Consider the following 26,426-nt stretch of genomic DNA (forward strand, 5'->3'; position numbering starts at 1 on the left):
AGGATTCTACCACCTGGTCCTCGGCTGTCTAACATCTCTATCTTTTCTCTTCCAACGTTTAATACATATGTCCAACACCACCAGCCTATGTTGTGTGACTAAACACTCCCCAGGTATGACTTTACAATCTTTACACGCAACTATGTTTTCTCTGCTAGTGAGGATAAAATCTATCTGGCTACGATTGGTGCCATTGCTAAATGTTATCAAGTGTGATTCTCTTTTCTTAAAAAAGTTATTTTTAACATCAAATCACATGCCACTGCAAACTCTAAAATATCTTCTCCTGCCTCATTCCTATTGCCAAAACCCAGTCCTCCATGAACCCTCTCAAAACCTCCACTAGTTCTTCCCACATGCCTGTTTAAATCTCCCATAAATAACTTCTCTCTGTGTGGTATTCCGTGGACTACTTCATCCATATCCTCCCAAAATTGCCTTTTGACAGTCATTGAATCCTATTTGGGGGGCATACGCACTAATAACACTTATCATCTCTTCACCTAATATTAATTTAATTGGAATAATTCTATCGCCGTTCCTTTTCACATCTACAAACTCACTTCTTAGGCTGTTACCTATTATAATCCCAACACCATTTTTATTCCTCTCCTTTCCTGTATACCATAACTTGAAACCCGTATTTTCTATTTCCCTAGATTTTCGCCTTCCCATTTAGTCCCTTGAAGGCAATCTATATTAACTCTCATTCTACTCAACGTACCAACTAATTCCCATAGCTTACCTGTTAGTGAACCTGTGTTAGTGAACTTATTAGGCCTACAATACGCATCATTTAACTAGCTAAACGAATCCTACTCTCTTGGACTAGCTTCCTCGCACCCGTCTAGTAAAGTGCGAGGACCCTTGCTCATTTTTCACCACACCCGGCGCCAATGTGGCGCGTCACTAGGGGAGTGACGGCCCGGGACTAGTCTCCTCACTGCATGTACCCACCCATGAAGGTGCAAGGACCTTGCTCATTTAACACTACATCCAGGCGCCGATGCTGCGTGTCGCTAGGAGGGTTATGCCCCAACGAATTTTCTATAGGATTCATTTTATATAAGAGTGGCAAAGTTTAACGGCCGGCTACCAACGTGATGCCAACCCTCTTCCTTTACCCTGGCTTGGGATAGGCTGTGAAAAACACAAGCGGAGTTATATATATATGAGAAAAGGGTTCCTAAGGGTGCCCTCATATAGCTTATATGAGGTGGCTCTTTCAAAACATAAGGGCCCCACATTGTTAGGATGATCCGAAGCATTCATTTGAAAGGCCACATCATAGATATGGTGTGTACAAAAAATCAGCTCCATTGGATCATCCTAACACCTCCAAAAGTAGGGGCAAAAATGGATAGACACATTTTGTCCACAAATCTGCCCATTTTTGCCCCCACTTTTGGAGGGGTTAGGATGATCCAATGGAGCTGATTTTTTGTACACACCCTATCTATGATGTGGCCTTTCAAATGAATGCTTCAGATCATCCTAACAATGTGGGCCCCCTATGTTTTGAAACAGCCACCGCAGGTAAGCTTATATGAGGGCACCCGCAGGAACTGTATTCTCTATATATATATATTTGAATGATATATTTGTATATATTTACTAGTAAGAATGCCTATATATCAATCATTAGAAAATACATTTTAATATAAATAAATAAGCAATGGCAAGAAGAGAATTCAAATCAAACCTTAACCCCTAAACTCATGTTGGAACATCACGAAAACCTTGAATTCTAAATGAAGTCAGTAGAGAACCACAATTCCCATAGTTTCCAAACCCTTGAAATCACACCGTAAAAACAGTATGAGAATAGAACTAAATGAAGAAACCAATTGGCTATCAAAAAATTGAAATGGAATATGATGAGACACCGAGATATTTGAAATTCGAATTCTTCCATTTTACATTTCTACAGTCTAATAGAAGCCACAATATTTTCAGCAAGAGAATCCAATTAAATATTGATGAGCATGTTAGGACCATGGATTTCACCTTCATCAAGAAATTTTTCTAAAGGATTCATTTAGCCGACCCCAACTAGTTTGGGACAAAGGCTCTACCAAGTTATTTGAAGATAGGGTTTTTCTCTAGAGCGGCTCAGCGCTTAGGGCTAGTGACTCGTTTAGCATCCAAAATCTCTACCGAGTTGCTACATCCCTATCTGTATCTAACCTCGAAAAATAAGGGTGTGATGGAGTCACTTGCTCAAAACTGTCAGGAAGGTATTAGAAGAAGTTCTGGATCATGTGGGGAGAGGAGTTGTAGGACTACCTCCTCACACCAGCCAGATTTGAAATGCCCAGGCTATGGATTTAGAAATTTTGGAAGTCGCAGCCTATGTCGGAGGTGTCTGATGAGTCGTAAGGAAGGAACCACTCATAAGATCGAATTCTGCAGAGGCCCACCGGAAATCAGAATCCCGATGAAGCAGGTTGAAGATAGAACATTGGCTCTCAGAAGATGCTTGATGGGTTCATTGACCAACAATAAATAGAGCCTAGAAGAGGTATGATCAAGGGCCAAAAGTCTTTGGAATATGCCTCAATTACCAAAACCTTTTCACATTGGCACTTTGTTCTCTTCAACTTTGAGTTGGAATCCCAAGCAAAATGGGTCCTTGAAAGAGGAAACAACGTCTTTGGTGATTTCCTCTCTTCGTTGAAACCCTGGAACCCAATGCTCACCTCTACTATGAAAGCCAGATGGATTAGATTCTATGATATCCCCCTACACGCATGGACGACCTTAGAAATTGAGGCCTTGGGGAAGCATTTTGGATAGGTAATTAAAGTTCAGTTGACGGGCAATCACGATCATTGCATGAATTATGCCTCTGCTAAAGTTTTATCCTCGGAATGGAAATACCAGATTCCTTTCATCCGCCTTAAGGTAGGTTCAAGAAGCTTCTTGATAAATAATGAGGAGGTAGAAGAAGAGAAGATAACTAATGAAAACCAGCGCCCATCAAACAAAGAAAGAATTTCCAGTATTATTCAAGACGAGGAAGATAAGCACAGTACGGGCATGCCATTGCCAAAGAAGAAATCAATCCGTGAGAGAGCGAAGGAAAAGCTTTTTCAGAAAAAGGAGTAAGAGAGGAAAAAGAGCCGTTGTACCAATCTTTTGAATTTGAACCAAACTGGGTGTCACAGATCGAACCGCAGGAATCAAGGACTCGTACGACGTGTCAAAAAAGAAAAGCAGAAAAATCCAATCAAAAGGATTTTCAATGAGCATTAATACCCAGAATAAGTGGCTTCCAAACGAAGGTTATCAGAAATTGTTCAAGGAAAGGGAAGGATATACAATCAGGAAATTTGATGGGCTCAAGAAAATCTAATGAGAGCTCTAAAAAGATAATTGGGAAACTTAATAGGGCCAAGGCGGGCATGCGTCACTTCCGAAGGATACGTGTCACTTCTGTGCGGAATTCGAAAAGCTGCCGTAAAGGAGAAGTTTCCTTCTCGAGAGGTGGCATCCAACCCGTGAGAAATAATCATTACTACAAACCACCGTCGCTTCGGGCCACTAAAGGAGGCCTATCCATCTTTAAAAAGGAAACTTCAGGGTCGCCAAAAAACAGGAAAGAAGAAAAAAAAAATTCCTTCAGTAATTCAAAGACTTATGGAAAACCTCAACTCATCTGGTAAAGATAGATAATGGAGAGGATAGAAAAGCAAGAAGGATGGTTTGATGGGAGGCTCCAGCAGACGAAAGTAAAAAAACATCTAAACTCAAGGAGAGAAGGCCTTATGAAGGGCCTCAAACACCAAGGGAAATAGAAATGGAAATCCTAAAGAAGTATTGAAAGCAATTTAAGGCAGATGCCAGAAAGAATGCAGAAGAATTCTTCCTTCTAACAGGAAAGAGAAATGTCAAAGAAATCTGTATCTCAAAATACAAGCTTCCATTTTTTAAGAAGGCCTTAGAAGAAGAGAGAGAGAGAGAGAGAGAGGAAAGGAGGCAACGGTGGGTATCCGAACAAAGGGCGAGAGAGAGGGTTAAGGTAAGTACTTCGGAGAAATCTATGATCTGTTGAGATGAGGAGGATGTCAGCACAGCAGATGGGATGGTCGATTTCTTGGCAATAGGGGATGTCTTCGAGACAAGACTGGAATACCAACCAGCAGAGGAAAAATGCAAGGAAGAAGAAGAAAATGAAAATTAGGGTCAGGAAAATGGTGGGTCTTCTAACCCTAGTAATTACAAAGTTATCCCCTGGTTTTGTTTTGTAAATATCTTTTGGTTAGGTCTTTTCCGTTTCGTCTTGCTGCTCTCTGGCCATATCTATCTTTTGGGGAAAAGTCCTCTTTGGGATAATGAAGAGTCTTTTTTATGGTTTTTGGGATTGGAAGGTTCTGGCTATTGGATTCTGAGTTGAAGGAGTGTCTGTTCTCTGCCTCTAGTATAGAGAAAGAGAGATTTTTTAGGAGGTTTGATATTTCTTTTAGAAGTTTCACTGCGACAGTGTTTAGTGGTATCTTTATGTAATTTGGGGTCTTGAATTAGTTTTAATTAGGAGGTTTGATGTTGTCTGTATGTTTTCCTCATCCCAAGAAGATGTGCTTTAAAGTTCTCTAGGTAGAATCATACGTTTTAGACCTTCGATGGCTTGAGAGACCTTGGTCTTTCGCTTGCGGAGGCACTTTTGCCTGGTGGCTTCTTTATCTTCTGATGGATCATGAAGGAGGTCTGTAGTATTTTCTGATGGCGTGTTGTCTTTATGTTTTTCTGTCTCATTGGTTCAGATGGTGGGTTCCAATGCCTTCCAGGCGGGGTGAATGATAGAGTCCCTTATTGGCTTGAGAGACCACGGTCTTTCGCCTAGCGAGGCAATTTTCCTGGAAGGTTTCTAGCGGCTGTTTATGTGGGAGGTTTAGTTCTTTTTGTGGAGGAGTGTTTTGGTTGGTGTTAGAAATTATTGGCTGTTTGATACTATCCTGATCTTTTCTATTTTGCATTTTCTTCATGGTTTAGAAGTATGCTTCTAGCCATGCTTTATTGATACTATGTAATACTAGATGGGACCTCTGGTCCCCAATGTACCTTTCACAGTATCAATGAAAATTTCTGTCAATTTTCAAAAAAATAAAAATTTTTGGGACAAAGGCTTTGTTGAGTTGAGTTGATGTTGAGTTGAGTTGATGTCTGGATCATGGATTTGATCACCTTCGCCTTTTATCTCCGTCTTTCTCTCTATCCCGGATGTTATGCCTTTATCTCTTGAAAGCTAGAAACGAAACATGTAGGAAACAGAGATTTTCTTTTCCTGTGACTGATGCACCAAAATGAAAAAGCTTTAGAATAAAAGAAATGATAAGATGAGTTTAAAAGCTACATTACGGTGTATAAAAAAAAGCCTAAAATTACATTACTTTTCATTACAGTTTAATTCATTCTATGAACTTTCCTGTGATCTTATATATGTTGAGTAGATCATCGTATTCCCAGCTGTTTATATTATTAGAAGAATATTCAAATGGACTGGATCTAATCTCATAGTGGAATCCATGTCCTATAATACCGAAGGATTACTCCTCACATAAGTTAGAATCTGTAGTTGGCTAGGGAATTTTTTTTCTTTTTTTCTTTAGAAATGTTGAATACTTTAGTTTTTTTTTTTTTTTTTTTTTTTGAAATGTTGAATCCTTTGCCTTTTCATCTGATTATGATCACTGTTTTTAAATGGTCTGATTATGATGAATTTAGTCACTTTTTATTGGGTGACTGTTGGTTGTGGATGTTAGGGAATGGATCCTTGTTTCATATGCTTCTAGATATTTTGTATTATGAGGTAAAGAGTCAGATAGATGGGATCTAATCTCATAGTGTGATCGATGTCCTATAATATCCAAGGACTACACCTCACATGAATCAGAATCTGTAGTTAGGTAGGAGCGTTTTGTCTAGGCTTTGAATCCTTTCTTTTTTCATCTGATTATGACGACTGTAGTCACTTTTTTTTGTTAGTGTTGTGTGTGAATGTTAGAGATCACCGTATTGTTCCATAAAGTGGAGACAAAGCATTTTCTTCTAACTTTTCAAGGCTGTTTGCGATTTTAAAGATTCCAACATCTCCAAATGGGTTGTTATGGGTGAAAACAAACATTGGAGACCATCTGATTCAGATGAGGAAATCTTAGATCTGTTTTCAATGATCTTCAAGTATCGTGGAACTATGTTCATCGTATGCAAACATGTATCACTGAGGAAGAAAGAGGTCCATGTCGTAATTCTAATTATCATATTTAGCTGAAATGGTAAGCAGAATTTATCCTTCACTTCGTGCGAAGCTGCTTAGATAGGTTGGCAGCCAGTGTTTTTGCTCAAATCAAGATCATTATTCCTACATATGTTCACACGGAAATTGAAACTCATCAATGTTCTCTTTATTGATATTGGTTATGCATATTACCCATTATTGTGGATAGAATGTGTTCAACATCTGGACTTTCAGTAGTGTTTTATTGATTTGATGGTTTGAATCTATCTTTCCTAATACTAAGCTTGGTTGTTCAACATCTGGACTTTCAGTAGTGTTTTATTGATATGATGGTTGGAATCTATCTTTCCTAATACTAAGCTTGGTTTAGCTAATTATTTATGTAAATAACATCTTGGGTGAATATGCTTTCCTGATTGTGAATTCTTGCGATTTGTAGCTTGCCTTCTCATGTTGCTGCTGTGGCTTCGACGGCAAATGTCTTTGGCACGGGCAGTAGGGATTTATCAAGGTGAACTTGGTCAAATCTTTTTATCTGGTTAATGCTTGCGTTATGGGCATGTTGACTAATTTACTTGAATTCCTTTATGGATCATGTATACAAAACACAATTACAGCCACGCATATTACTTTTCAGCTTCCATTTCTCTCATCTCGTACTTCTTATGACAATATTTTTTAAGTCGGACCATTCAAAAAAAAAATTTATTTTTCTAAGCTGGCACTAACTGTAAGTTTTCTGTGTAACTTGTGTATTACTATGTATTCCTGTTCGCTGTTTTGTTGTACTCTGTAACCGAGTGAACATCCTCTTATTTATTATTTCATCATTTTAATTTTTCACTGCATGTGCTTCCTTGTTAGTATTTAATATTCTAAGCTTTTTCTCACATGTTAGAAACTGTATTAATCTCATTTTGCTTTTAGCAACTTAGCTTCAACATGGGACCGTATAGGTTTAAATAATATGATGATATGAGAATACGATAGTTAACAGAAGCGTCCAATTAGGTCGGAAGCTGGCTTCCATTATGCATCCTATTAATTAAGCGTAAACTTTCTATTTAAGGGGTTAATTTTTCCTGTTTTAGTAATGCCAAAGGAGTGCATTTTGAAATGAAGTGTATTTAAAAATTAAAAAGCTCATCTTAAGTTTCAAACAAAACTTTTAGAGGAATGCTAAGAACAAGCGGTTCTTAGCCCGCTTGAGTAGAAGCGGATGCTTACTGGACCATGTGTAACGTGAAATAGAAAAGAAGTAAAGTTACGTAATTGGTAAACCAAATAAAGGAAAGTAATAAATGAACACCTCTGTGTGTGTGTGTAGGGCCCTTCTCGCAACCATGCTTAGTCCGTCCATTTCTGGGACCCTTCCCACAAATGATCAGCCGTGCAACGGTATTTTCATCGTCGTTTCATCATCTTTCCACCAAAAGTGATGGATACTAGGAAACATGGACCTCCCACAAAAGAAGAGCTGGGTTATGAAAAGTGTTGAAGAGTGTGTAAGGGTAGTTTAGTCTTTATATGTATTTTGTGGGGTATTGTAGTCATTGTACCTTGTTGCCCTAACTTGGGCCATATATATCATATTACATGGGAGCTCCCTAGTGGAGACTCCTTCCTCTCCATTCCCTAACTTGTGGAAAAATGCAATAAGCCCACTGAGAAAACTTTAAACGATTTTGGGGGTAGTATCAGGTTCTTCGTCTAGGGACTTCATTGGAGATCTTTTTCTCTGTCAATGACTACAACCACTTGGATTAGCCTCTGAATCTTCAGACTTACAGATCCCATAAAAGTAGTCCATGAGATAGGTTCTTCAATCAAAGAGATCATGGAACAGATTTCTGCACATGTTGCAGAGTGGTAGTATTTAGATTTCTCAATTTTGAAGCTTCACACACTGAAAAATCCTCGCCAGGATTGTGACCACCGGCCTCTTCTTACTGGAAGCTTTACTTGGTGGAGACTTGCTCTACCAAGCCCTTCAAGTCATAGTTTTGAGAGAGACCTGGGAAGAACCCATGACCGGCTGACGCGGGAAGAACCATGGTGACAACATCAAATGAAGAGCTTGTGGATGCACATGACCAATTCCAAGAGCAAGTTGGCAAATATAAGAAGGTGGAGAAGATAAACAATGATATGCAGAAAACACGGTAGAGAGTGGTCGTGGGGAGAAAGTTTAGGAAATTCAGGGTATCTGAGCTGAGGAGGGAGCGAGCTAGAGCGAGGGAGGTAACAAATGTCATATTTCTTTTGGTTTTGTTACTATGGATTTATTACTAGCTTCTTCATGCATGTATTCAAATAATCATCAATTCCACTTTCGTATCCTTTGTATGACAAAGTATTATCAATTCTACGAATGGTATAAATGAGAGTTTTCTTTTTTGAAAAGAATATAAATGAGAATTTGGTATGAAACTAAATCTTGCCATGCCAGACTAGTGTACTCAATATTCATATTGTTCTACGCATCCTTGGATTATGTTGGCAATTATTTGCTCAAATTGTTAATCAGGTTGTCTAAAAGACACTACTTTTCATGCTTTTTCATGAAGAGTAGATTATTCGGTTGATGCATGTCATATTATTTATAAATTGTGATAAATAAATTTCATTTTTCAGTGGCACATGGTTACTCTCGGGAGGGCTTGCAAGAATGCTCTTAGTTGACTGTGAGCAAAACGAGGATTGTTGCTCATTGACAATTTCAGGCATGCTTTATCTTAATACTCATGCATGTAGAGGCTTGACTTAGATTTGATATTTCTATCGTGTATGCGTATTTTTATGTTTGCAGATCCCGTTGTCGTTGTTGCACTTCATGATAAAATGACATTCATCCTCATTATTGTAACTTCCTCAAATCTCAAGAAATTTGCTTCCTCATTCCAGCATCATTTTCTAGCATTCTTTTTTTTTATTGAATGATAATTTTCTAGCATTCCTATGATTCCCTTTGTCATTTTTACTTAGCTGAACTACCTTGTTCTTATCTATGTTTAATAATTAAAATATTGAATATAAATTAACACAAGTAGAACATGAAGAATGAACAAGTAATCAATCAAGTAGGGTTTTCAAGACCCTTGGAAACTACAAATGGGCTGGGAAAAGGAAAGCCATGCCTCCCATAGTTCACTATTTTCCTTCTAAAAATAGCTCTTTACAAATTTCCCAAAACAAAATAAATACTCCTCTCCTTAAAGCATAACTTGTTGGCCCCATAACTAAAGTCACTTAAAACAGTGACTCAAGTAAACTTAGGTGAGTAAAGAAAAAGAACTAAGTAAAAGAACTAAAACTCAAGTGTGGGGCCACTTATTATAATTGATAGACTTCCTGGACATCTTGCAGGAATGAGTTAATTGAACTTAAATGAGTAAACAGAATGAAATGGTAAAAGAACTAGGACTCAATTGTGGGGCCACTTATTAATATCAATAGACTTCTCGGACACCTTCCGGACACATCACATATATCTCGAGAACTATTTATGGATTAATTTTTGAAGCTCCCAATGATCCATGAACAGATCTGCTATCATGCCACTACATCCATCCCTCCATGCTAAAACGCACTCGTCCTCGAGTTGCTAATATCTTCACCAGCTGAGTCACCATGGTAAGGGTGACATAATCATAGTTTTAAATTTCGGCCGAAACGAAACCAAATGGCCGAAATATTTTGATTTCGGCAGCTACTGAAATGAAATTCACCTGGATTCGGAAAATTAATAGATTTCACCCAAAATTTGGTGATTTTGCTTAAAATTTCGAGATTTCACCCTAAATTTCTGTCTGTTGTTAATGTTTTGGTCGAATTATGCGAAACATGCAACTCTTCATATAAAAAAGAATTGTTCCCGTTGAAATGTCAACATTTTGACAGAAACCTTGACAAAATTAACTCCACAGAAAAGAGAAGAACGACGAGATTCCTTTAAGATATTTATAAAACAACGACAAAAAACAGAAAGAAAAATAGTGGCGAATAATCATACCTGGATTTCGGCCATGATTTCGTACTGTAATGTTTCAGTGATTTTACATGATTTTGGCCGACATTTCGTACTGAAACCGAAATGATTTTGTTTTGTTGATGACCGAAACCGAAACTGAAATTTAAAACCTTGGACATAATTAGGCGTTGCTTTTTTTTCCAATATATATCCAAGGTTTAAAATTTCATCTGAAATCGGATTTCCGAAACCGAAATTTTTTAAATTAAATTTCGGTCGAAATTTCTTGTAAAATATTTTTTTTATTCCTATACAGAATTTCAGCTGAAATTTTCGATAATTTTGGCCTAAAAAACGACATTTCGATTGCTTCTACCGAATTTTGGCCGAAATTTCGGGATTTCGGCTAAAATTTCGGTTTCGGTGAGGACCGAAATTACCTCCGAAACCAAAATTTAAAACCTTGTATATATCGTGACCCCATTTTTGGCTACCAAGCTTGTTGTACTCGCCAGTGGGAAAGCAATTTTTGGTTAGTACAAGCCCATACATGGCTTGCAACCTCAAAAAAACCTTGCATTGATCGTTGTTTCAAAACTTCTAGAGTCAATCGTCGACTAGCCTAAGTTGATTCCCTATTACATTGGCCGAGTTCTTGTCCAAATACTCGTGTTGTCCTGCCCAGTCGATCGAAACTACTTTTATTCTCGAGTTATGAGCTGCTGTGAATTCTTGACTCTATCGGGAATTTTCAGAACACATGAAGGGCGCTAGATGAACTTACTTAAGGCATTTAATTAAGGGAGACTCAAACTAGACTTTTATTGAAAACTTTGAGGACTGAAAATGAATGAACTCTATAAGGGACCTAAGCACCGACCTAGCATCCTCATGGTGTTCTAAAATTTCTAATAGGGCCATAGGTCTCAGATTCCATTACTCCTTCCTTTGAGTCGATTCGTGATCATCCCATTCCAAACGTCTTTCCTCACATTCTAGATCATACTCTTTTATCCTGTCCTAAGAAGTCCAGTGCCGAGGCCGACACTGTCGTTTTCTACGTCGAGGTGGTCATCGTTAAGTGTTAGAAATATGACAACTGGGTATTGAGAGGAACCGGATGGTCATTGATCAACATTAGGGAGATCACTTCTACAACGTGGGGGTTCTAGTGACCATGTTCCTAGTATCCGATTGGTTCATGATTGGATTCTCATCATACGCCTTACCGGCATCTCTTCTTAGCTTTTGGAGTTTACGACGTGGACGTTCAGACGACGTAGATGCTCCGTGGATTTCATTGGAGATTCCTTGTTTGTAGGCCAGGGCGTTCGCTGAGGAATTGTTCATGGATGGATGTAGGACAGCCACGATGACTTCGCGAGGATGCTTTTCAGCATATGACCGACTTGTACTCGATGGAGTCGAGGTCTTTCCACATGGGGGAACTAATTTGATTCAGTCATCTTAGCATCCGTTAAATTTATTTTTTTCCTATTGGACAATTAGACAAGTGTTATTTTTTTCCTTTAGGATTTTTTAATAAGACGAAACAAACTTTGTCTCTTATGAGAACGGACAATGTATGAAAATTCATTATAAATAATTACCGTCAAATCTGAAAATTTGAATTTAGAAAGTACCATAATTAAGATGTTTAAGTGCTGTAAATAAACTTTTCACTCTTTGAAATTACAAATAAGACGAAGAGAGTTGGTGCCGTTATCAAAACTAAGTCATTGTAAAATTCTGATTTTCAAATCTGATTTCCAGCAAGTATTCGCTTATATAATTAATTCTTAAAAAGGGTTTCACTATGCTTCTCGCTATTTCCAAATAAAACAAAGGCACTTTGTGCCGTTATAAAAAAAAACACCTTCAGAAACTTCTGTTATTTCTGATTTTCCAGTAATTAACAATCACGTTTTAAATCTTTTCTAAAAAGTTTTGAAACTATGACTCAAAATTCCACATAAGACGGAGCTTTTAAGTGCTGATATCAATTTCAAAACTTGAGTCCAAATTAGTAAACCTTCAGTTTTCCAGCAGTATATTTATTTACAAATTGTTTTCCAACAGATTTTTAACCTAGTTTATTAAAATTTAAAATAGGACGAGCCTATTTGGTTCAATTATCAAAAAAGTTTTCGATACAAATAGGTACGGAGTCCAGAACTGAGTCCAAAACTGAAATTTCTTATTATTATTATCTAAATCATGGTTTTTGATCAATCCCTTACCCACTCGAAACAAAATAACACTTATTCGAATGAAATTTCACTTTCTCGAATGAAAATAAAAAAGTAATTTATTTGGGTACCTTTTTGTAGACGAAAACTGAGTTGAATCGAATTCCCCAACTTCTTTTCTCCTGCTCTTCCTTTCCCTCTTTTTCTTTTTCTTTTTCTCCCTTCCCTCTTAATTCTCTTTCTCTCTCCTGGACTCTCTCTCTCTCTCTCTCTCTCTCTCTCTCTCTCTCTCTCTCTCTCTCTTAGTGGGACGTCCAAAATTTTTTTGGACGTGGGAGAGAGTGTGTCATCATTATATAATTTTTCTTTTATTTGGTTTCCCAATCTTGGTGAGATTCTTTCCCATCAAGTCTTTATTTAATCCTACCTTTATTATCTTTCTTTTTACTAATCCTAGCATGAATAGAAAGTTTATAAAATTTTAATTGCAAAGATAGGAAGTGGCCCACACATAACACACATAATTTAGAAACTATGGGAGAGCAAAAATGGCACGTCCCACTTGGGAATATGTGCACGCCCAATTCTATTTGTGGAGGTATGCCAATCTCCTTAAATTTTAGTGTGCTCCCATATTTTCTCCTATATTTTCTTTTTCTATTTAAAGTTTGGTAAATTTCTAATTCCTTTGCAAGTATATATATATATATATATATATATATATATATATATAGGATTATGGAGGGCGGCAAAATTGTAGGAGCTGTGTTATGGCCAAAAATTGGAGGCCCAAAAGTGAGTTTTAATTTAACTTTTCATGGCGAAAAATGCCCCTTAATCTAATACTTAATATAATACTCTTAATTGGGTATTTTAGTCATACCCATTTTTTTATAAAAATTTAGAGAGGAAATATAAATTTTCAATTTTAAAACCTCAACAAAAGGGTCGGTTGTTACAACTTTGTATTTATTTATATCTTTATTTTGATTTCTTGTGTTCATTTCTGATTCAAGCATACTGCTATTCCAGTGCTGGATTTTACTATGCAGCTTGTAGAAACGGGAGTCGAGGACAGCATGGTGTCTGCACTGGTAGTATTCTGTCTACAGTATGTCTTAGTTAATCACGAGCATTGGAAATACAAGGTGAAACATAGCCGCTGGAAAGTGACAATAAAGGTACCTGTCGCATGCTGATATTCATTTCTGCACATTGTGGAAGATTTGGCTAACTATCACTTCGATTTTTTGGACTACTTGCTTAAAAAAAATTTGAATGTTCACAAGGATTATGCTTTCACAGTTTTTTATTTTATTTTAAAATGAGCAATTGTGTCTTGCAGACTAGCTATTTCAAATGTCAAAAACACCATGAGGTTGCCTTGGAGACACCTTAAAATATAGCATAAAATTTCATTTCTGTTTGTGTTGATACTGGATTTACATAATTGTAGCCATCATTTAGTGGGCATTGGGATGTCACAAGGGTTGAATAAGTGGAGCTTTTTTCTGTGGATCTCCTTAGTCTTCCTTTAGATTGAGGTTTCTATTACTTTGTGATACATTGCATAAGAAAAGTTACAGAAAGGAAGTTATGAGATGAAAATTTCAAGTACGGTATGGGGATTAATTGGACTAAACCGTGATAGATAGCATGTAAAGTAAATAATCAATAAATAACTGAATATTATTATAAAACTCTGCTGGCTTACAATATATGCTATTTAGCATTTTTTGTCACCCGTTATGAGAAATTTTCTCCTGCTACTTCTTATTGGATATTTCCATGCTCTTTCAGGCACACATAATGTTCTTATCCTCGCATGCTTTCTGTACCAGTGCATGTTAAGGGGGTTCCAGTCCAAATTTTTATCCATTGACGTATTACATATTCCAGACTTAAATCATTATAATCGTCTAAATGATATCTACAGGCCTAGAAATGCAAAATGTTATTTTTTTTGTTGATGGTTAGTTCCTATTGGTTTAGGTGCTTGAAGTGGTAAAAAGTTGCATTAAGTCAGTCCAGCATTCGCAAAAGCATGGTTACCTTATTCGGGATATTTTACTGTGCGACTCTTCTATTCACAACACACTTTTTCGAATTATGTGTATAAAGGCCCAGACGTTCGAGGTTGGTAGTGCTACATTCGCTCTCAGTATTCCTTTTGCCTGGTTACATCTTAAATTAGACATTTTTCTCTTTTTCTTACTGGAACACCCCAAATTTTATTCAGAGACTATATCTCAGCCGTCTTTATGAATTAAAGGAGATTGAGGGGCTGCAACTTTCAGTGAATTCTGCATTGGATATTGTATTCTCTATACTTGTTAATCTTTCTAAGGTGCGTTTTGCAATTCCTAAAAGCTTTAGTTAATAAGATTACTTTTTGATCTGTTTTAATGAATTTTATTTTTGTTTATGAAGAGTTCTTTTGTGTTCATTTCATAATTACTGATTTGATATTATCTGAGTTGTACCTGACTTGATATTATCTGAGTTTATGTGAAACTGTTAACGCAAATTACATGCATCATGATGACAGTTTATTCGTGAAAAATACTCTAGCAGGTGCTATACTACAATGTTGTTAAATGCAATAGGCACGAGCATAGGCAACATGGTTGATGAGTTCCATAGGTGATAAAGGCTTGCCGAGGCGACACCCAATTTTTCTATACCTATGTTTCTTCCTTTTTTTTATTAATTTTTCTTTTTTAAGCACTAATATATGTCAGTCCATTATTGTAGCTTTAAAATCATTTCAATGCAATGAAATTGATTTAAATCTGCATGAATTTTCTACCTATAGACACCAAGACCTGAGAATCAAATACTCCCTAAAATTTCTGAAATATACAAATAACCACCAAAACTTGTTTTTTGAGAATCAAATACTCCCTTCCTCATAATTTGTGGATATGGATTCCTGTGTCCAATTTCGACATGGATACGAGTTGCCTGAATGAGGTAAACACAATATTCAATAAAAAAAGCAGAATGTCACACTTGACACGGTACAAAAGCATGTCCACACACCCACATTAAGTCTAACACTTCCAGCAGTACAACTAAAAGTGTCCAAAGGAGTGTCAACACGTGTGTCATGTCGGACACGGCAGGACACGTGAGTCGGCAATAAATTTAAAGTGTCGGCCATATCATAGGTTTTAAATATCCACCAAAACTTGAATGAAACAACCAAAATGATTTGTAGTGAAATCATTGATAGGCCTACATAATATATTCAATCAAGGAAGATTGTGTCTATCTCTAGTGATTGGTCCTCGTATAAGATCACGTGCACAAAACACAATGGGAGAAAGAGAAACTTTGGCCTCTATGTCATTATCTATTGATGGGCCCTACTAACATGGATGGATTCTATTTCAAGTATATTGTACCCAACATGTTTCGATTAATGGAGGGATTCTATTTCAATAATCCGAAGCACAAACCATATTCATTGCACAATAAATTACTAAACAAAGCACAAACTAACAATAAACAAAGCACATACTCAAATCTATAATAATCATCATACAAAGAAACTTCAGCACTAAACAATGTATTTTGAAATGATTTTCATTTTGAAATCACAATCAGTTCTCAAAATCCAAAACAGACGGAATCGTAAAAATTGTAAAAATCGCACAATTCAAAGTCGAATCGTACTTGAATTGTAAGATTTTTACGAAAAAAGATTCTTCGTTCGATTTGAATTGTTCAACCCACGAATCAATTTGAATCGTGAATCGTAAGATTTTAACAATAGAGTATGTACGAGCTGCAGCGCAGTTCCCCATTTTTCTCGTGTTCGTGTCAAGTCCCCGCATGTCTGTTTAGTCACCACCAAGGTTCTAGGCCTTCTGGCCCACCACCTGCTGGTCTTAAGGTGACAACGCAACCCACTTGTGCCCCGTGGGACCTGACCCAGTGCCTTCAGTACCCCTCAGCTTGCCAACTAGCCCACTTAATGCTCCTATCCTTGGGCCTAACATGGATCTCCATGGCACCATGACACTCCCATGCACCTGTCACGGGAAGCCGCTTTCCTCATGACACGTTGCTAGAAACGGCTTGAGGTTACCATTCAAAAAAAATAAAATAGAGTAGGATGATGAGAAAAATTTTCTATTTTGCTGGAATACCATTATTAGTATATCTTAGATTGGTCGTGAGCTTGAGAAGCTATAGTTTGCACATTAAAGCTCTTGATCCTTTGATCATGGAATAAAGATTAAACTAGACATTTTTTTCTAGAAACCGTAAACTATATTTACCTCGATTTTTGTGGGTTCCTAGTGCTTTGAAGCTCAAGAATTTTCTTAATGTCCTTGGCCTTCCTATTTAGTCATATGGGTCACCTAGGATGGGCTTGACGAAATTCAAGCTCTTCAAGCTTTGCTTGGTAAGTCAGAATGACTTTGAACCTGTCCTCAATAGAGCATTTGCTTCCTATTCCTAGTTAGGGCCTGTTCGTTTAAGATTATGACAACCGATTGTGAGTGCTAAATTGATTATTAGACTCAAAATTAAATGCAATTTTGAGTCCAATAATCAGTTTGGCACTCACAATCGGTTGCCATAATCTTAAACAAACCAAGGTTGCCAGGGCGGGAATCGAAAGCGGGATTCGATTCGGGATTCGAAAGCGGGAATCGAAGGCTCTGGGGATGGTTGGGAGCGGGAATCGTGGGTACGCCGGAGAGTAGTTGGGGATTCGCCGGGAGTCGCTGAGGAGTTGGGAATCGCCAGGGATTCGTCGGGGATTTGCCTGGGAATCACGGTTCACAAAATTGGGAATCGAGGTTCTCAAAATTGGGAATTGGGGTTCCGACGAATCCGAACCGCGATTCCCAATTTTCAGGGATTCGATTCGATTCCCGAATCCGATCCGCGTTCCGGGGATTCGGGATTCCCTAGTCCAGGGAACGAATCTTGCTTCCTTGAAACAAACAGGGCCTTAATATGGTTGTCCACCATGGAACTCTATTTGAGATGATGATTTATGTGAGCTGTTGTCCTCTATTTCATTTTTATGGATAACCAAGAGATAGGGGTGCAGCTCGGGTCGGGTTCAACCAGAAAAAATGCCGGGTCGGGGTCGGGTTCTCCCAACCCGGGTTGAGTTCGGATTCGGGTTCGGGTTGATGGTTTGGGGCTTTGGGCAACCCGACCCGAGTGAAACCCGACTTTTTTTATGAATTTTTTTTATAAGCTTAAAAACTCGGGTTGGGTCGGGTTGAAAAAAGCTTTCCTCGAGTCAGGTCGGTTTGAACCTCGTCGGGTTGGAATTTGGGTCGGGTCGGGTACGGGTTGGAAAAATGGGTTCCTCAGTTCGGGTCGGGTTGGCCTCAACCCGACCCGAGTTGCACCCCTACGAAGAGAGCTATATCTATTGCTTTTCCTTGAATGAATGATTAGACATTATAGATAATACTTTGTATTTATTTCTGATGACTAATATGGAGACCATTCCATTTTTTGTTTGAATGATACCTAGTTGCTAATTAATCTTACTCTCACGTCATAAAATCATAGATTTGCCTTGATATAGTGAAATTTTGAAACGTTAACGCATGTAAACAATTTATACAACAAGGCAAGTTTTCACGTAAGAATCATGCATTCAAGACTTAGATATATGTCAAGACAATTAAATATATTTTATTGCACTTGTTGATTAGATTTTTGTTATTATTTTAAATGATTGTTTGGATTTTTATATTGGTGTATAGGGGGTGGTGTGTTGTGTATCACAATATGGCTTGGATTTTGGGGTGCCTGAGACATCTCTAATGCCCAAAATGTCAAACAACAACTGACATTTCTGCACATGGTTCTATCATCTTTGGTTTTCATCTGATTTTATTTAGACAATTTCATTTAGGATTGCAGATGGTTCTATCATCTTTGGTTTTTTCAACCATATACTTCTTTTCTTTTAAATGCCTTGATAATCTTTTACCAGCGTTTCTTGTCGTTGAATTGCTCTCAACTGACTTACATAGATGGTCATTACTTTTGAATTACTATTTATAATCTGAAATTTGGCACACTTCAAAAATTGTGTTCCTTGCTTTTCGGTTAATTAGGATTGTCATTATATTGTTTTCTTATTTATCGCTTATCTGCTGCATATGACGTTAAAATTCAATTCCATGTCTGCAAATTTTCAGGATTTTCCTTCTGGTCTGCCAGTCTTTCACCAAGCAGTATTGTCATCTACAACCAAACCTATTCCTGTCTCTACGGCAGTGGTAGCCTTAATGTCCTTCTCTCGCAATCCTGTAAGTACCATCTCTAAGTCATTATTTGAATCCTTGATACTTAAGCTCCTTGTCCTTTTTGTACTGTTTATTTATGCCGTACCTTCTAATTGTTTTTTTTTTTGGTATGTTCGGCTGTCTTGTTGTACTTGGATGCTCGTTATCAATTTGCTAGTATGTTGTATGCAGCAATACGACAGGTTGCATTTTTTAGATACTCAATAATTTGCACTAACACAACGGGTGGATTTTAGGATGTAGCAATGAATGAAAGTGCAAGTACTTTTCACTTTATCCTTTTATTTCATGGATTGTGTTTTGTTTTTCATTTGTTTGATAATTATGCATTGTGTTTTGTTACCATAAATAGATCTGATAAACACTGAAACATCATGTTTTCCTTATATTAAAATTTGTGATGTTCGCTGTTTTTTGTTTAAAAAATAAGATTTGCTAGGGACCATCACAGAAGACATTTCGTTGGCCGGCTGTTCCATGAGAGAGAAGCCACATAGGCTCACTTTTCAACAGATTTTGTCTTATTCATTTAATTCATCTGAGGTGGCTGCTCTCTCATGCAACAGCCGGTTCACGAAATGTCTTCTGCGATGGTCCCTAGCAAATCCCTTAAAAAGTTCGAGGGTTCTTTTGTGACCTCCCCCCATGGTTTTTGCTATTATATATTCTATACGTGCAATAATTAATAACCTTGAGTATAAGCTTGAAGGCCTCTATTTATTGAACTACTTATCTGAGTCTATTTTTGGGTGTACATTTTCATCATTTCATCTATTCTTTTTATTCCATGGATGTATCATTTGTTCAGTTGGATCTCATGGGATAGAAATCTAAATTAATTCTTCATATGCTCATGGGATTTAATTTTGTAATTTATTTTTGATTATGAGTTGTCTGTGTAGGCAATACAAGTGGCTGCTGCTAGGCTTCTTTCCTTGTTATGCATTATAGCAGAGAAGGCACAACCACATTCATTTGGGAGTGTATGCCTTATGTCAGATGATATGCAGGTTTGGCATCGTTGAATCTCTGAGTTTTTTTTTTTTTGAGTCTATGAGTTTATTACTGAGCTTCCCTTAATATTTAGATTGTTACAGATGTCACTGGATGTGTCAAGTTGTTTCTGATTTGTCTGCACCATCGGATTATTTACAGATCAGGGAATTAAGTTCATCCATCCGTGACATTCTTTCTGAGGAACCAATAACACATGAAGACCTATTTATTTCTTTTTTAAAATTCCTGATATCCGCAGCACAGTACCAGGTTTGTTTTCTTGTATTGCATTTAACAATGTATTTATTTGTAATCTGTGAAATCTGCTGGCATAAGAATTAATGTAACTTATCCTTGTAATTTAGGTTGAGATGTCAACATTATGAGCATGCTAATGTTTTATGCTTGTTAGTTTTATCACTGGTTCTTATCGCACTTCATTTTTGAAGGGCTGATCTCTTGATAAAAACATAGGATTGACTTTCAGATGTCATATTGCTCAGTGTTTTAGGAAGCATACGCCATGAGGTAAGGCATAGCCTTAATGCCTCGTTTCGCATGGTCCTGTGAGGCTTACACCGTAGACACTAAGGGGCCGTTTGGATACGCAGATTTTAGAATCCAAGTTTTAGTTTGAAAACAGTGTAAACAAGGGCTCATGCTCAAGCTGTTGTATGCTGTCCTAACAGCGTTTCTTGGATTTTAAGTAAGAAACCCAGGTTTTAGAAATCTCTCCCGCATCTTGAGATTTCTAAAACATAGAAACATGGGACGATCTCCTGCTCTCTTGCTGTCAGGAAGAAGGGCAATAAATCAGAAAACGATGGTTGGTCTCTTTCTTCCCGCGTCTCCCATCTACAATTTTGAGGAAATCCAAGATTCTAAAATCCGCCTATCGAAACGGCCCCTAAGATGTACACTCACCACACATCATATGTGAGGTTTGAGCATCAATCTCTGTTATAAAACGTTTAGGGGATTACACTATCGCCAACACCTAAAATTTAAAAAAGGGGATGGGGAGGGTGTTATATTTGAAGAATCAAAGCAGCCTTATATGAGAAAAATTGGAAGATTTGGGATTTTTACTGTTTATTTTTTAAACAAAATTCAATTGGTTACTCTTTAACTGTTCGGCAGAATTGAAATACTTTACCTTCTGGTGAGGTCTGTCTTTATTTTTATTTTTCTAAATGTGTATTTCGCGGAGAATGGGCACTTATTCCAATAGTGAGTAGATCAAAATTTGGTTTTTCCATTTCCTTGTTATTTTGAGTTGCTTGGGAGCTGAATGTGTTGATTTGGAGTGTTCTGGGTTATTTTGGAGTGTACTGGGAATATTAAATTGCAGAAAATAACGATTTTGCATGGAAATCTGCACGGGAATGGGTGGAAGATCAGGTTCGCTGGAGGTATGAATCGTCTCAAACATCCCTTGGTCAAAGTGTCCAATGGAATGGGACCTTATCTAGCTTCTAAATTGTTTTATGTTTTATGTGTTCGAGATTGATTTTTTGTTTATTCCAAGTTGAATGATGATTTATGCATGGATGAAGTACAATCTTTTATACTAATACTATATATTTTATATTTGTTGGAACACTATATTACCATTTTATTCACGGTTTGAGTCTTTTATGGTTTCCCTCATGTGAGGGTTGAATGCCTTTCCTCTTTCCTCCACCTTTTAACGCACTGACATTACTTTATTGATGAAAATTCTTTTCTTGTTGCCTGCTTTTCTTTATATTAGAACTTTTCCCCTATTTTTGGCATTGGCGTCATGGATTTTAGCTCACCTCTGCTGACAACTCTTTTCGTAACACGATGACTGTATTAACAGAACTCCTATTGCAGCCTGCTTTCTTAATTTCTATGATAGCCACAAAGGAAAATGGCGAAGTGCAACAAAGTGATGCTGGCAATGCGAAATACCAGCTTTTGGATGTTCCTTCTTTTGAATCTTTGAAGTCCAAGAAAGCGAGTATTATGGGCTCTCTTCTGCAATATGTCAAAAGATCAAATGAGCTTATTGAAAGGTATATTTTCCATGCTGGATGATGGTTATTCATAATGTAAGTGGATGACCAAGGCGTTCATGATCTCTGTCACAAATATTGTTCTTGGGAATTTCTTGGCAAGGGAAAATCTCGGGATATATTAAATTTTTTTATTTTTTCTGGTTTATATCAGGAAAAAATGATAAAAAAAAAATTATTTAAAAAAAAAAAAAAAAATTATTTAAAATAAAAATAAAAATAAAATATATATATATATATATATATATATATATATATATATATATATATATATATATATATATATATATGAGAGAACATTTCCTACACACTTGTGTAGGTAAGTTACCTACACACTAGCTTAAAATACATTGGGGGCCCACATTGTTTGGGCGATCCAAACAATTCATTTGAATGGTCCTCACATAGATAGGGTGTCCACAAAAAATCAGATCCATAGGATCATCCCAACCCTACGATTTGTGGAGGTAAAATGGACGTGTATAAACCTTCACAAATTAGTCCATTTTTTGCCTCCATAGTTTGAATGGTTAGGATGATCCTATGGATCTGATTTTTTGTGGACACCCTATCTATGTGAGGATCATTCAAATGAATTGTTTGGATCACCCAAACAATGTGGGCCCCCACTGTATTTTAAGCTAGTGTGTAGGTAACTTACCTACACAAGTGTGTAGGAAATGTTCTCTCTCTCTCTCTCTCTCTCTCTCTCTCTCTCTCTCTCTCTCTCTCTATATATATATATATATATATATATATATGTATAAAATTTAAGAAAAAATATAAAATAAAATATAGTAAAAAAAATGGGGATAATATCCTGATATTATCGTGATATTTTATGATAAAATGAAACTAGATATGATCGCCCCCCCTCCCCCCCCCTCGCCCCTTCTTTCTTAAGGATTATGCGCCCCCTCTATTTTTAAAATCTCGGGATTATTTCGGGATTTTGTCGTTTTATCAAAGCGTCATGATAAAAGCGCGCTATTTTGAACATATTGGAGATATTTGTGACATAGTTCATGATCTCCGTGCGCTTCTTTCTCTGTACCTCTAGTCGCAACTTTACTGTGTATGCTGTTAATCTATATTTAATTTCATGGTGTGAAGTTAATGCAATTTTGTTAGTGACTTTTCTATATTTTCAGCCATCCTTCTCTGCTGTTGAATGTCCTTAACTTCCTAAAGACATTATGGCAAGGGGCTACCCAGTATATGCAAATGTTGGAGACATTCAAGAACTCAGAGGAATTTTGGAAGAACTTGTCCTCTTCTGTCTCATTAATTGCTTCCAAAGGCGCTTCTTCACTAGAAAACCAGACAGGTGATGAGACTCTACACTTGGCATACAGGTATCAATGTCAATCTGCAGTTTTAGAGATCATGGCACATGAAATGTTCTTGCAAAAGAAATTGTTCAATGAGGAGCTGCTTGAAAAGAGTACTTCTGAACAATGTAGAGGGAAGATTGAAAGGACAGTCAATATAGATAAGTCAAAATTTGATAACGTGTCTGGTCTTAAGGATATATTGTCTACATGGTGCGAGCGCTCAGTTATGGACAACTTGGTCAAATCATGTGTTCCTTGTGGATATGACAAGGAGGTTATTCTCCGTTTAAAGGTGAACTTATGTCCAATTGTTCTTTTTTTCCATTTTTTGTTTTTATTTTATGGTCTTCATTCAAAAAAATAAATAAATTATGTATTGCTAGATAGACATTCCAGTGGAATTGGTTTTAGTTCTTTTAGTTTTTACATCGTATGAACGCTTAATTGTAGTCATTGTTTTCAATTCGTCTAGCAATCCCCCCCACACCCCACCCCCCCCCCCCCCCCCCAAAAAAAAAAAAAAAAAAAAAAAAATTTCCAACGGAACTGATCTTTACGCCTATGCTTCCATAGATACACTCCCCCTTTATGTAAATGAACATTACGAGCTTGCCATATCAAATAACCATAAAATAACTCATTCTGACGAATTAAGAACATATAGGAAATATAGCAGGCCTTATCTAACTATATAGATTCAACACCCCTTCAATCTGGTATGTAGATGTCATCCATGCGCAAATTGTATCAATTACTTCCAAACTGCCTACATCTACATGCAAGAGCTTTGCATATGTGTCTTGCGATTGATATTTGGACATCACATGCAGTATAGATAACACTTCACTAACTAAGTTATTCAGCACAAAATGGCAATCCAATCCACTTCAATGTGTTTGGTCCTTCAGTGAAACAAAGGATTACTAGCTATGCATATAGCAGATTGATTGTTGATGGGAGTTTAAAGCTCTGTCATTGACAAAATTATCATCCATGTATACTGAGAGGATAACAATCTGATTGGCTTGTTTCCATATGATAACGGAGAGATCCACACAGATATGATGATATCCATACTGAATAATGATAGAGTTGAACTTCTCAAACCAAGCATGAGGGGCTTTTTTCAGACTATAGATCGCCTTTCATAATTTGCATACCTTTCCTAACTCCCCTGAGCAACATACCCAAGATGTTGCTTCATATAACCCTCACGTAGGTCTCTAAAGAGAGGCATTCTTGACGGTCAATTGCCACAATGACCAATCAAGGTTGGCCACAATGGAGATAATTACCCTGATATAGTTTAATTTTGTAGAAGGTGTAAAGGTTTCAGAGTAGTCTCTACCATAGTTGCCGGAAACTCCTTGGGCGGGTGGGAAACCCGTTTCTCCTAAAACGCGTTCTTTGCGGTTGGGAAACTCGTTTCCCCTAAAATGAGGGAAACACATTTCGGAAACGTTTCCAAAATATGATACAAAATTGGATAAGTGTTTCTGAAACACATAGGAAACATATGGAAAACTTATGTAAATAATGTATAAACAAGTGATAAACGTATGCAACACCCGTAGAAAACGCATATGAAACGTGTAGGAAACCTGTGTGGAACTTATGAAAATCATTTTAGAAAAAAACACATGATTTCCTAAGATGCTTCTCATACGATTTTCTATTGTTTCTCGTTTCCCGTTTCCCCTGTATTTTTTTTGCATGCGTTTCCCATTTCCGTTTCACGTTTCGTTTCCCACCCTGGTAACTATGGTCTATACCATTTTTTTTGGTATATCCTTTCACAACCTGCCGTTCCTTCAAGTGTTTAGTGGTACCATTAAATAAACTCTTCATCGTATAAATCCACGGACACCCAACCAGACATTTTGTTGTAGGTGATTCAGCCAATTCCTATGTGTGATTATGGTGTAAGGCACTTATCTCCTCACACAATGCCTTCTGCCACCCATCGTGAGACATCAACTTGACACGAGTAAGAATGGAGGCAAGAAAGATCTTGTATGTAGGAGACAGAGAAGAAAGGATAAAAATTTTAGCAGCTGGATGTTGAGTGCATGGTCGTGTACCTTTTTGAGCAACAATACCAATATCAATTGAAGGCAGATCAACCACAGGATCCAAGCAGATTGAGTGACAGGTTGAGTAAGAAGCAGTAACATTGCATCTCCTCGGTATGGTCATGTACCTTTTTTAGCAACAATACCAATATCAATTGAAGGCAGATCAACCACAGGATCCAAGCAGATTGAGTAACAAGCAGTAACATTGCATCTCCTCCGTATTTCTTAGGAGCATCCATATAAACTAAAAGGAGTTTGAGCAAATTCAAGGAGATGGTGATGTTTACTGTTAAAGTATTAAAAGATTAAATAACGCCATCTCTAGCTACTTAAGCTTTTGGAGTAATTGGTTGTTTCACATGATATCAGAGCAAAAGGTTCTGAGTTCAAAACTCCTTGATATTAAAAATTCACATTTAATGGCCAACCCAAAAGAGGGCCACATGTGCCACGTGTTGGCTAACCTTAAAAAGAAGGGCCACACGTGAGGGGGAGTGTTAAAGTATAAAAGATTAAATAACGCCATCTCCAACGGCTTAAGCTTTTGGAGTAATTGTGTGTTTCACATTTACGTTGGCAACTCCATTCTATTGTGGAGTGTGAGAACAAGATGAGTGATGTTGGATACCATTGAAATTCATTTGAAAAATATTCTTTAGCAGTATCTAGGGATTGATGTGGAACTATGGATGAGACAGATGCAGGATGAGAAGAACAGAGGCGAATGTATCAGTGTCAAAATGACTAAAATCGACACTTTCTTTTCTTTATTTACGTAACGGAAATGACCTCCCCCCCCCCCCCCCCAAAAAAAAAAAAAAAAGAGTATAAAATCCCCCCTTTAATGGTTTCTGTGAGAATGGTTCACTGCTTGAGGATAAATTCGCCCCCTTTAGCATTTTTCTTTGCCTTTAAAACTTAACGGATAATGTTAAAGGGAGGGATTTTATCCGTCAGTGGGGGGGAAATATCATTCCCCTTTATGTAAATGGATAATGTCTGTGATTACTAAAAGAAGAAAAAGTCAAGGTATTTTTCCAAAAAAGTGCAAAGAGACAAGTTGTAAAAACGATAGGAGGATATGGGAAAAGTAATTGAGTGGACATGATTAAATTGCAATTTTCTATTTTTAAGTTGACACATAGATTAATTACTTAAAAAAAGGACTAGCAAGGTCGGTTTTTGTCAAAGAGGCCAGCAACTTTGTTAAAATGATTTTTCTTACGATTTACAATATCTTACAAAATAAAAATTGAAAACCTTACTATATCTAGTTTTAAAATTTTTGTGAA

The 26,426-nt window shown here is 37.1% G+C and overlaps 1 protein-coding gene across 2 annotated transcripts in view; it reads left to right on the forward strand.

The window, feature by feature from the left end:
* The window catches only part of LOC143886462 (nucleoporin (DUF3414)), a 117,072-nt gene that overhangs the window by 76,928 nt on the left and 13,718 nt on the right, over window positions 1–26,426 (forward strand). For both annotated transcript variants that reach the window (XM_077390435.1, XM_077390436.1), the window contains 10 exons: window positions 6,678–6,749; window positions 8,873–8,961; window positions 13,430–13,578; window positions 14,390–14,533; window positions 14,637–14,744; window positions 18,583–18,693; window positions 19,593–19,700; window positions 19,846–19,956; window positions 21,544–21,725; window positions 22,877–23,351. In XM_077390435.1, coding sequence (XP_077246550.1) covers window positions 6,678–6,749; window positions 8,873–8,961; window positions 13,430–13,578; window positions 14,390–14,533; window positions 14,637–14,744; window positions 18,583–18,693; window positions 19,593–19,700; window positions 19,846–19,956; window positions 21,544–21,725; window positions 22,877–23,351 — 1,549 coding nt within the window. The remainder of the gene's footprint in view (window positions 1–6,677; window positions 6,750–8,872; window positions 8,962–13,429; window positions 13,579–14,389; window positions 14,534–14,636; window positions 14,745–18,582; window positions 18,694–19,592; window positions 19,701–19,845; window positions 19,957–21,543; window positions 21,726–22,876; window positions 23,352–26,426) is intronic.

The sequence above is a fragment of the Tasmannia lanceolata genome, unplaced genomic scaffold, assembly GCF_043159265.1.
Source record: "Tasmannia lanceolata isolate RefF3 unplaced genomic scaffold, GAP_Taslan_0.1 ptg000011l, whole genome shotgun sequence".
NCBI lineage: Eukaryota > Viridiplantae > Streptophyta > Magnoliopsida > Canellales > Winteraceae > Tasmannia > Tasmannia lanceolata.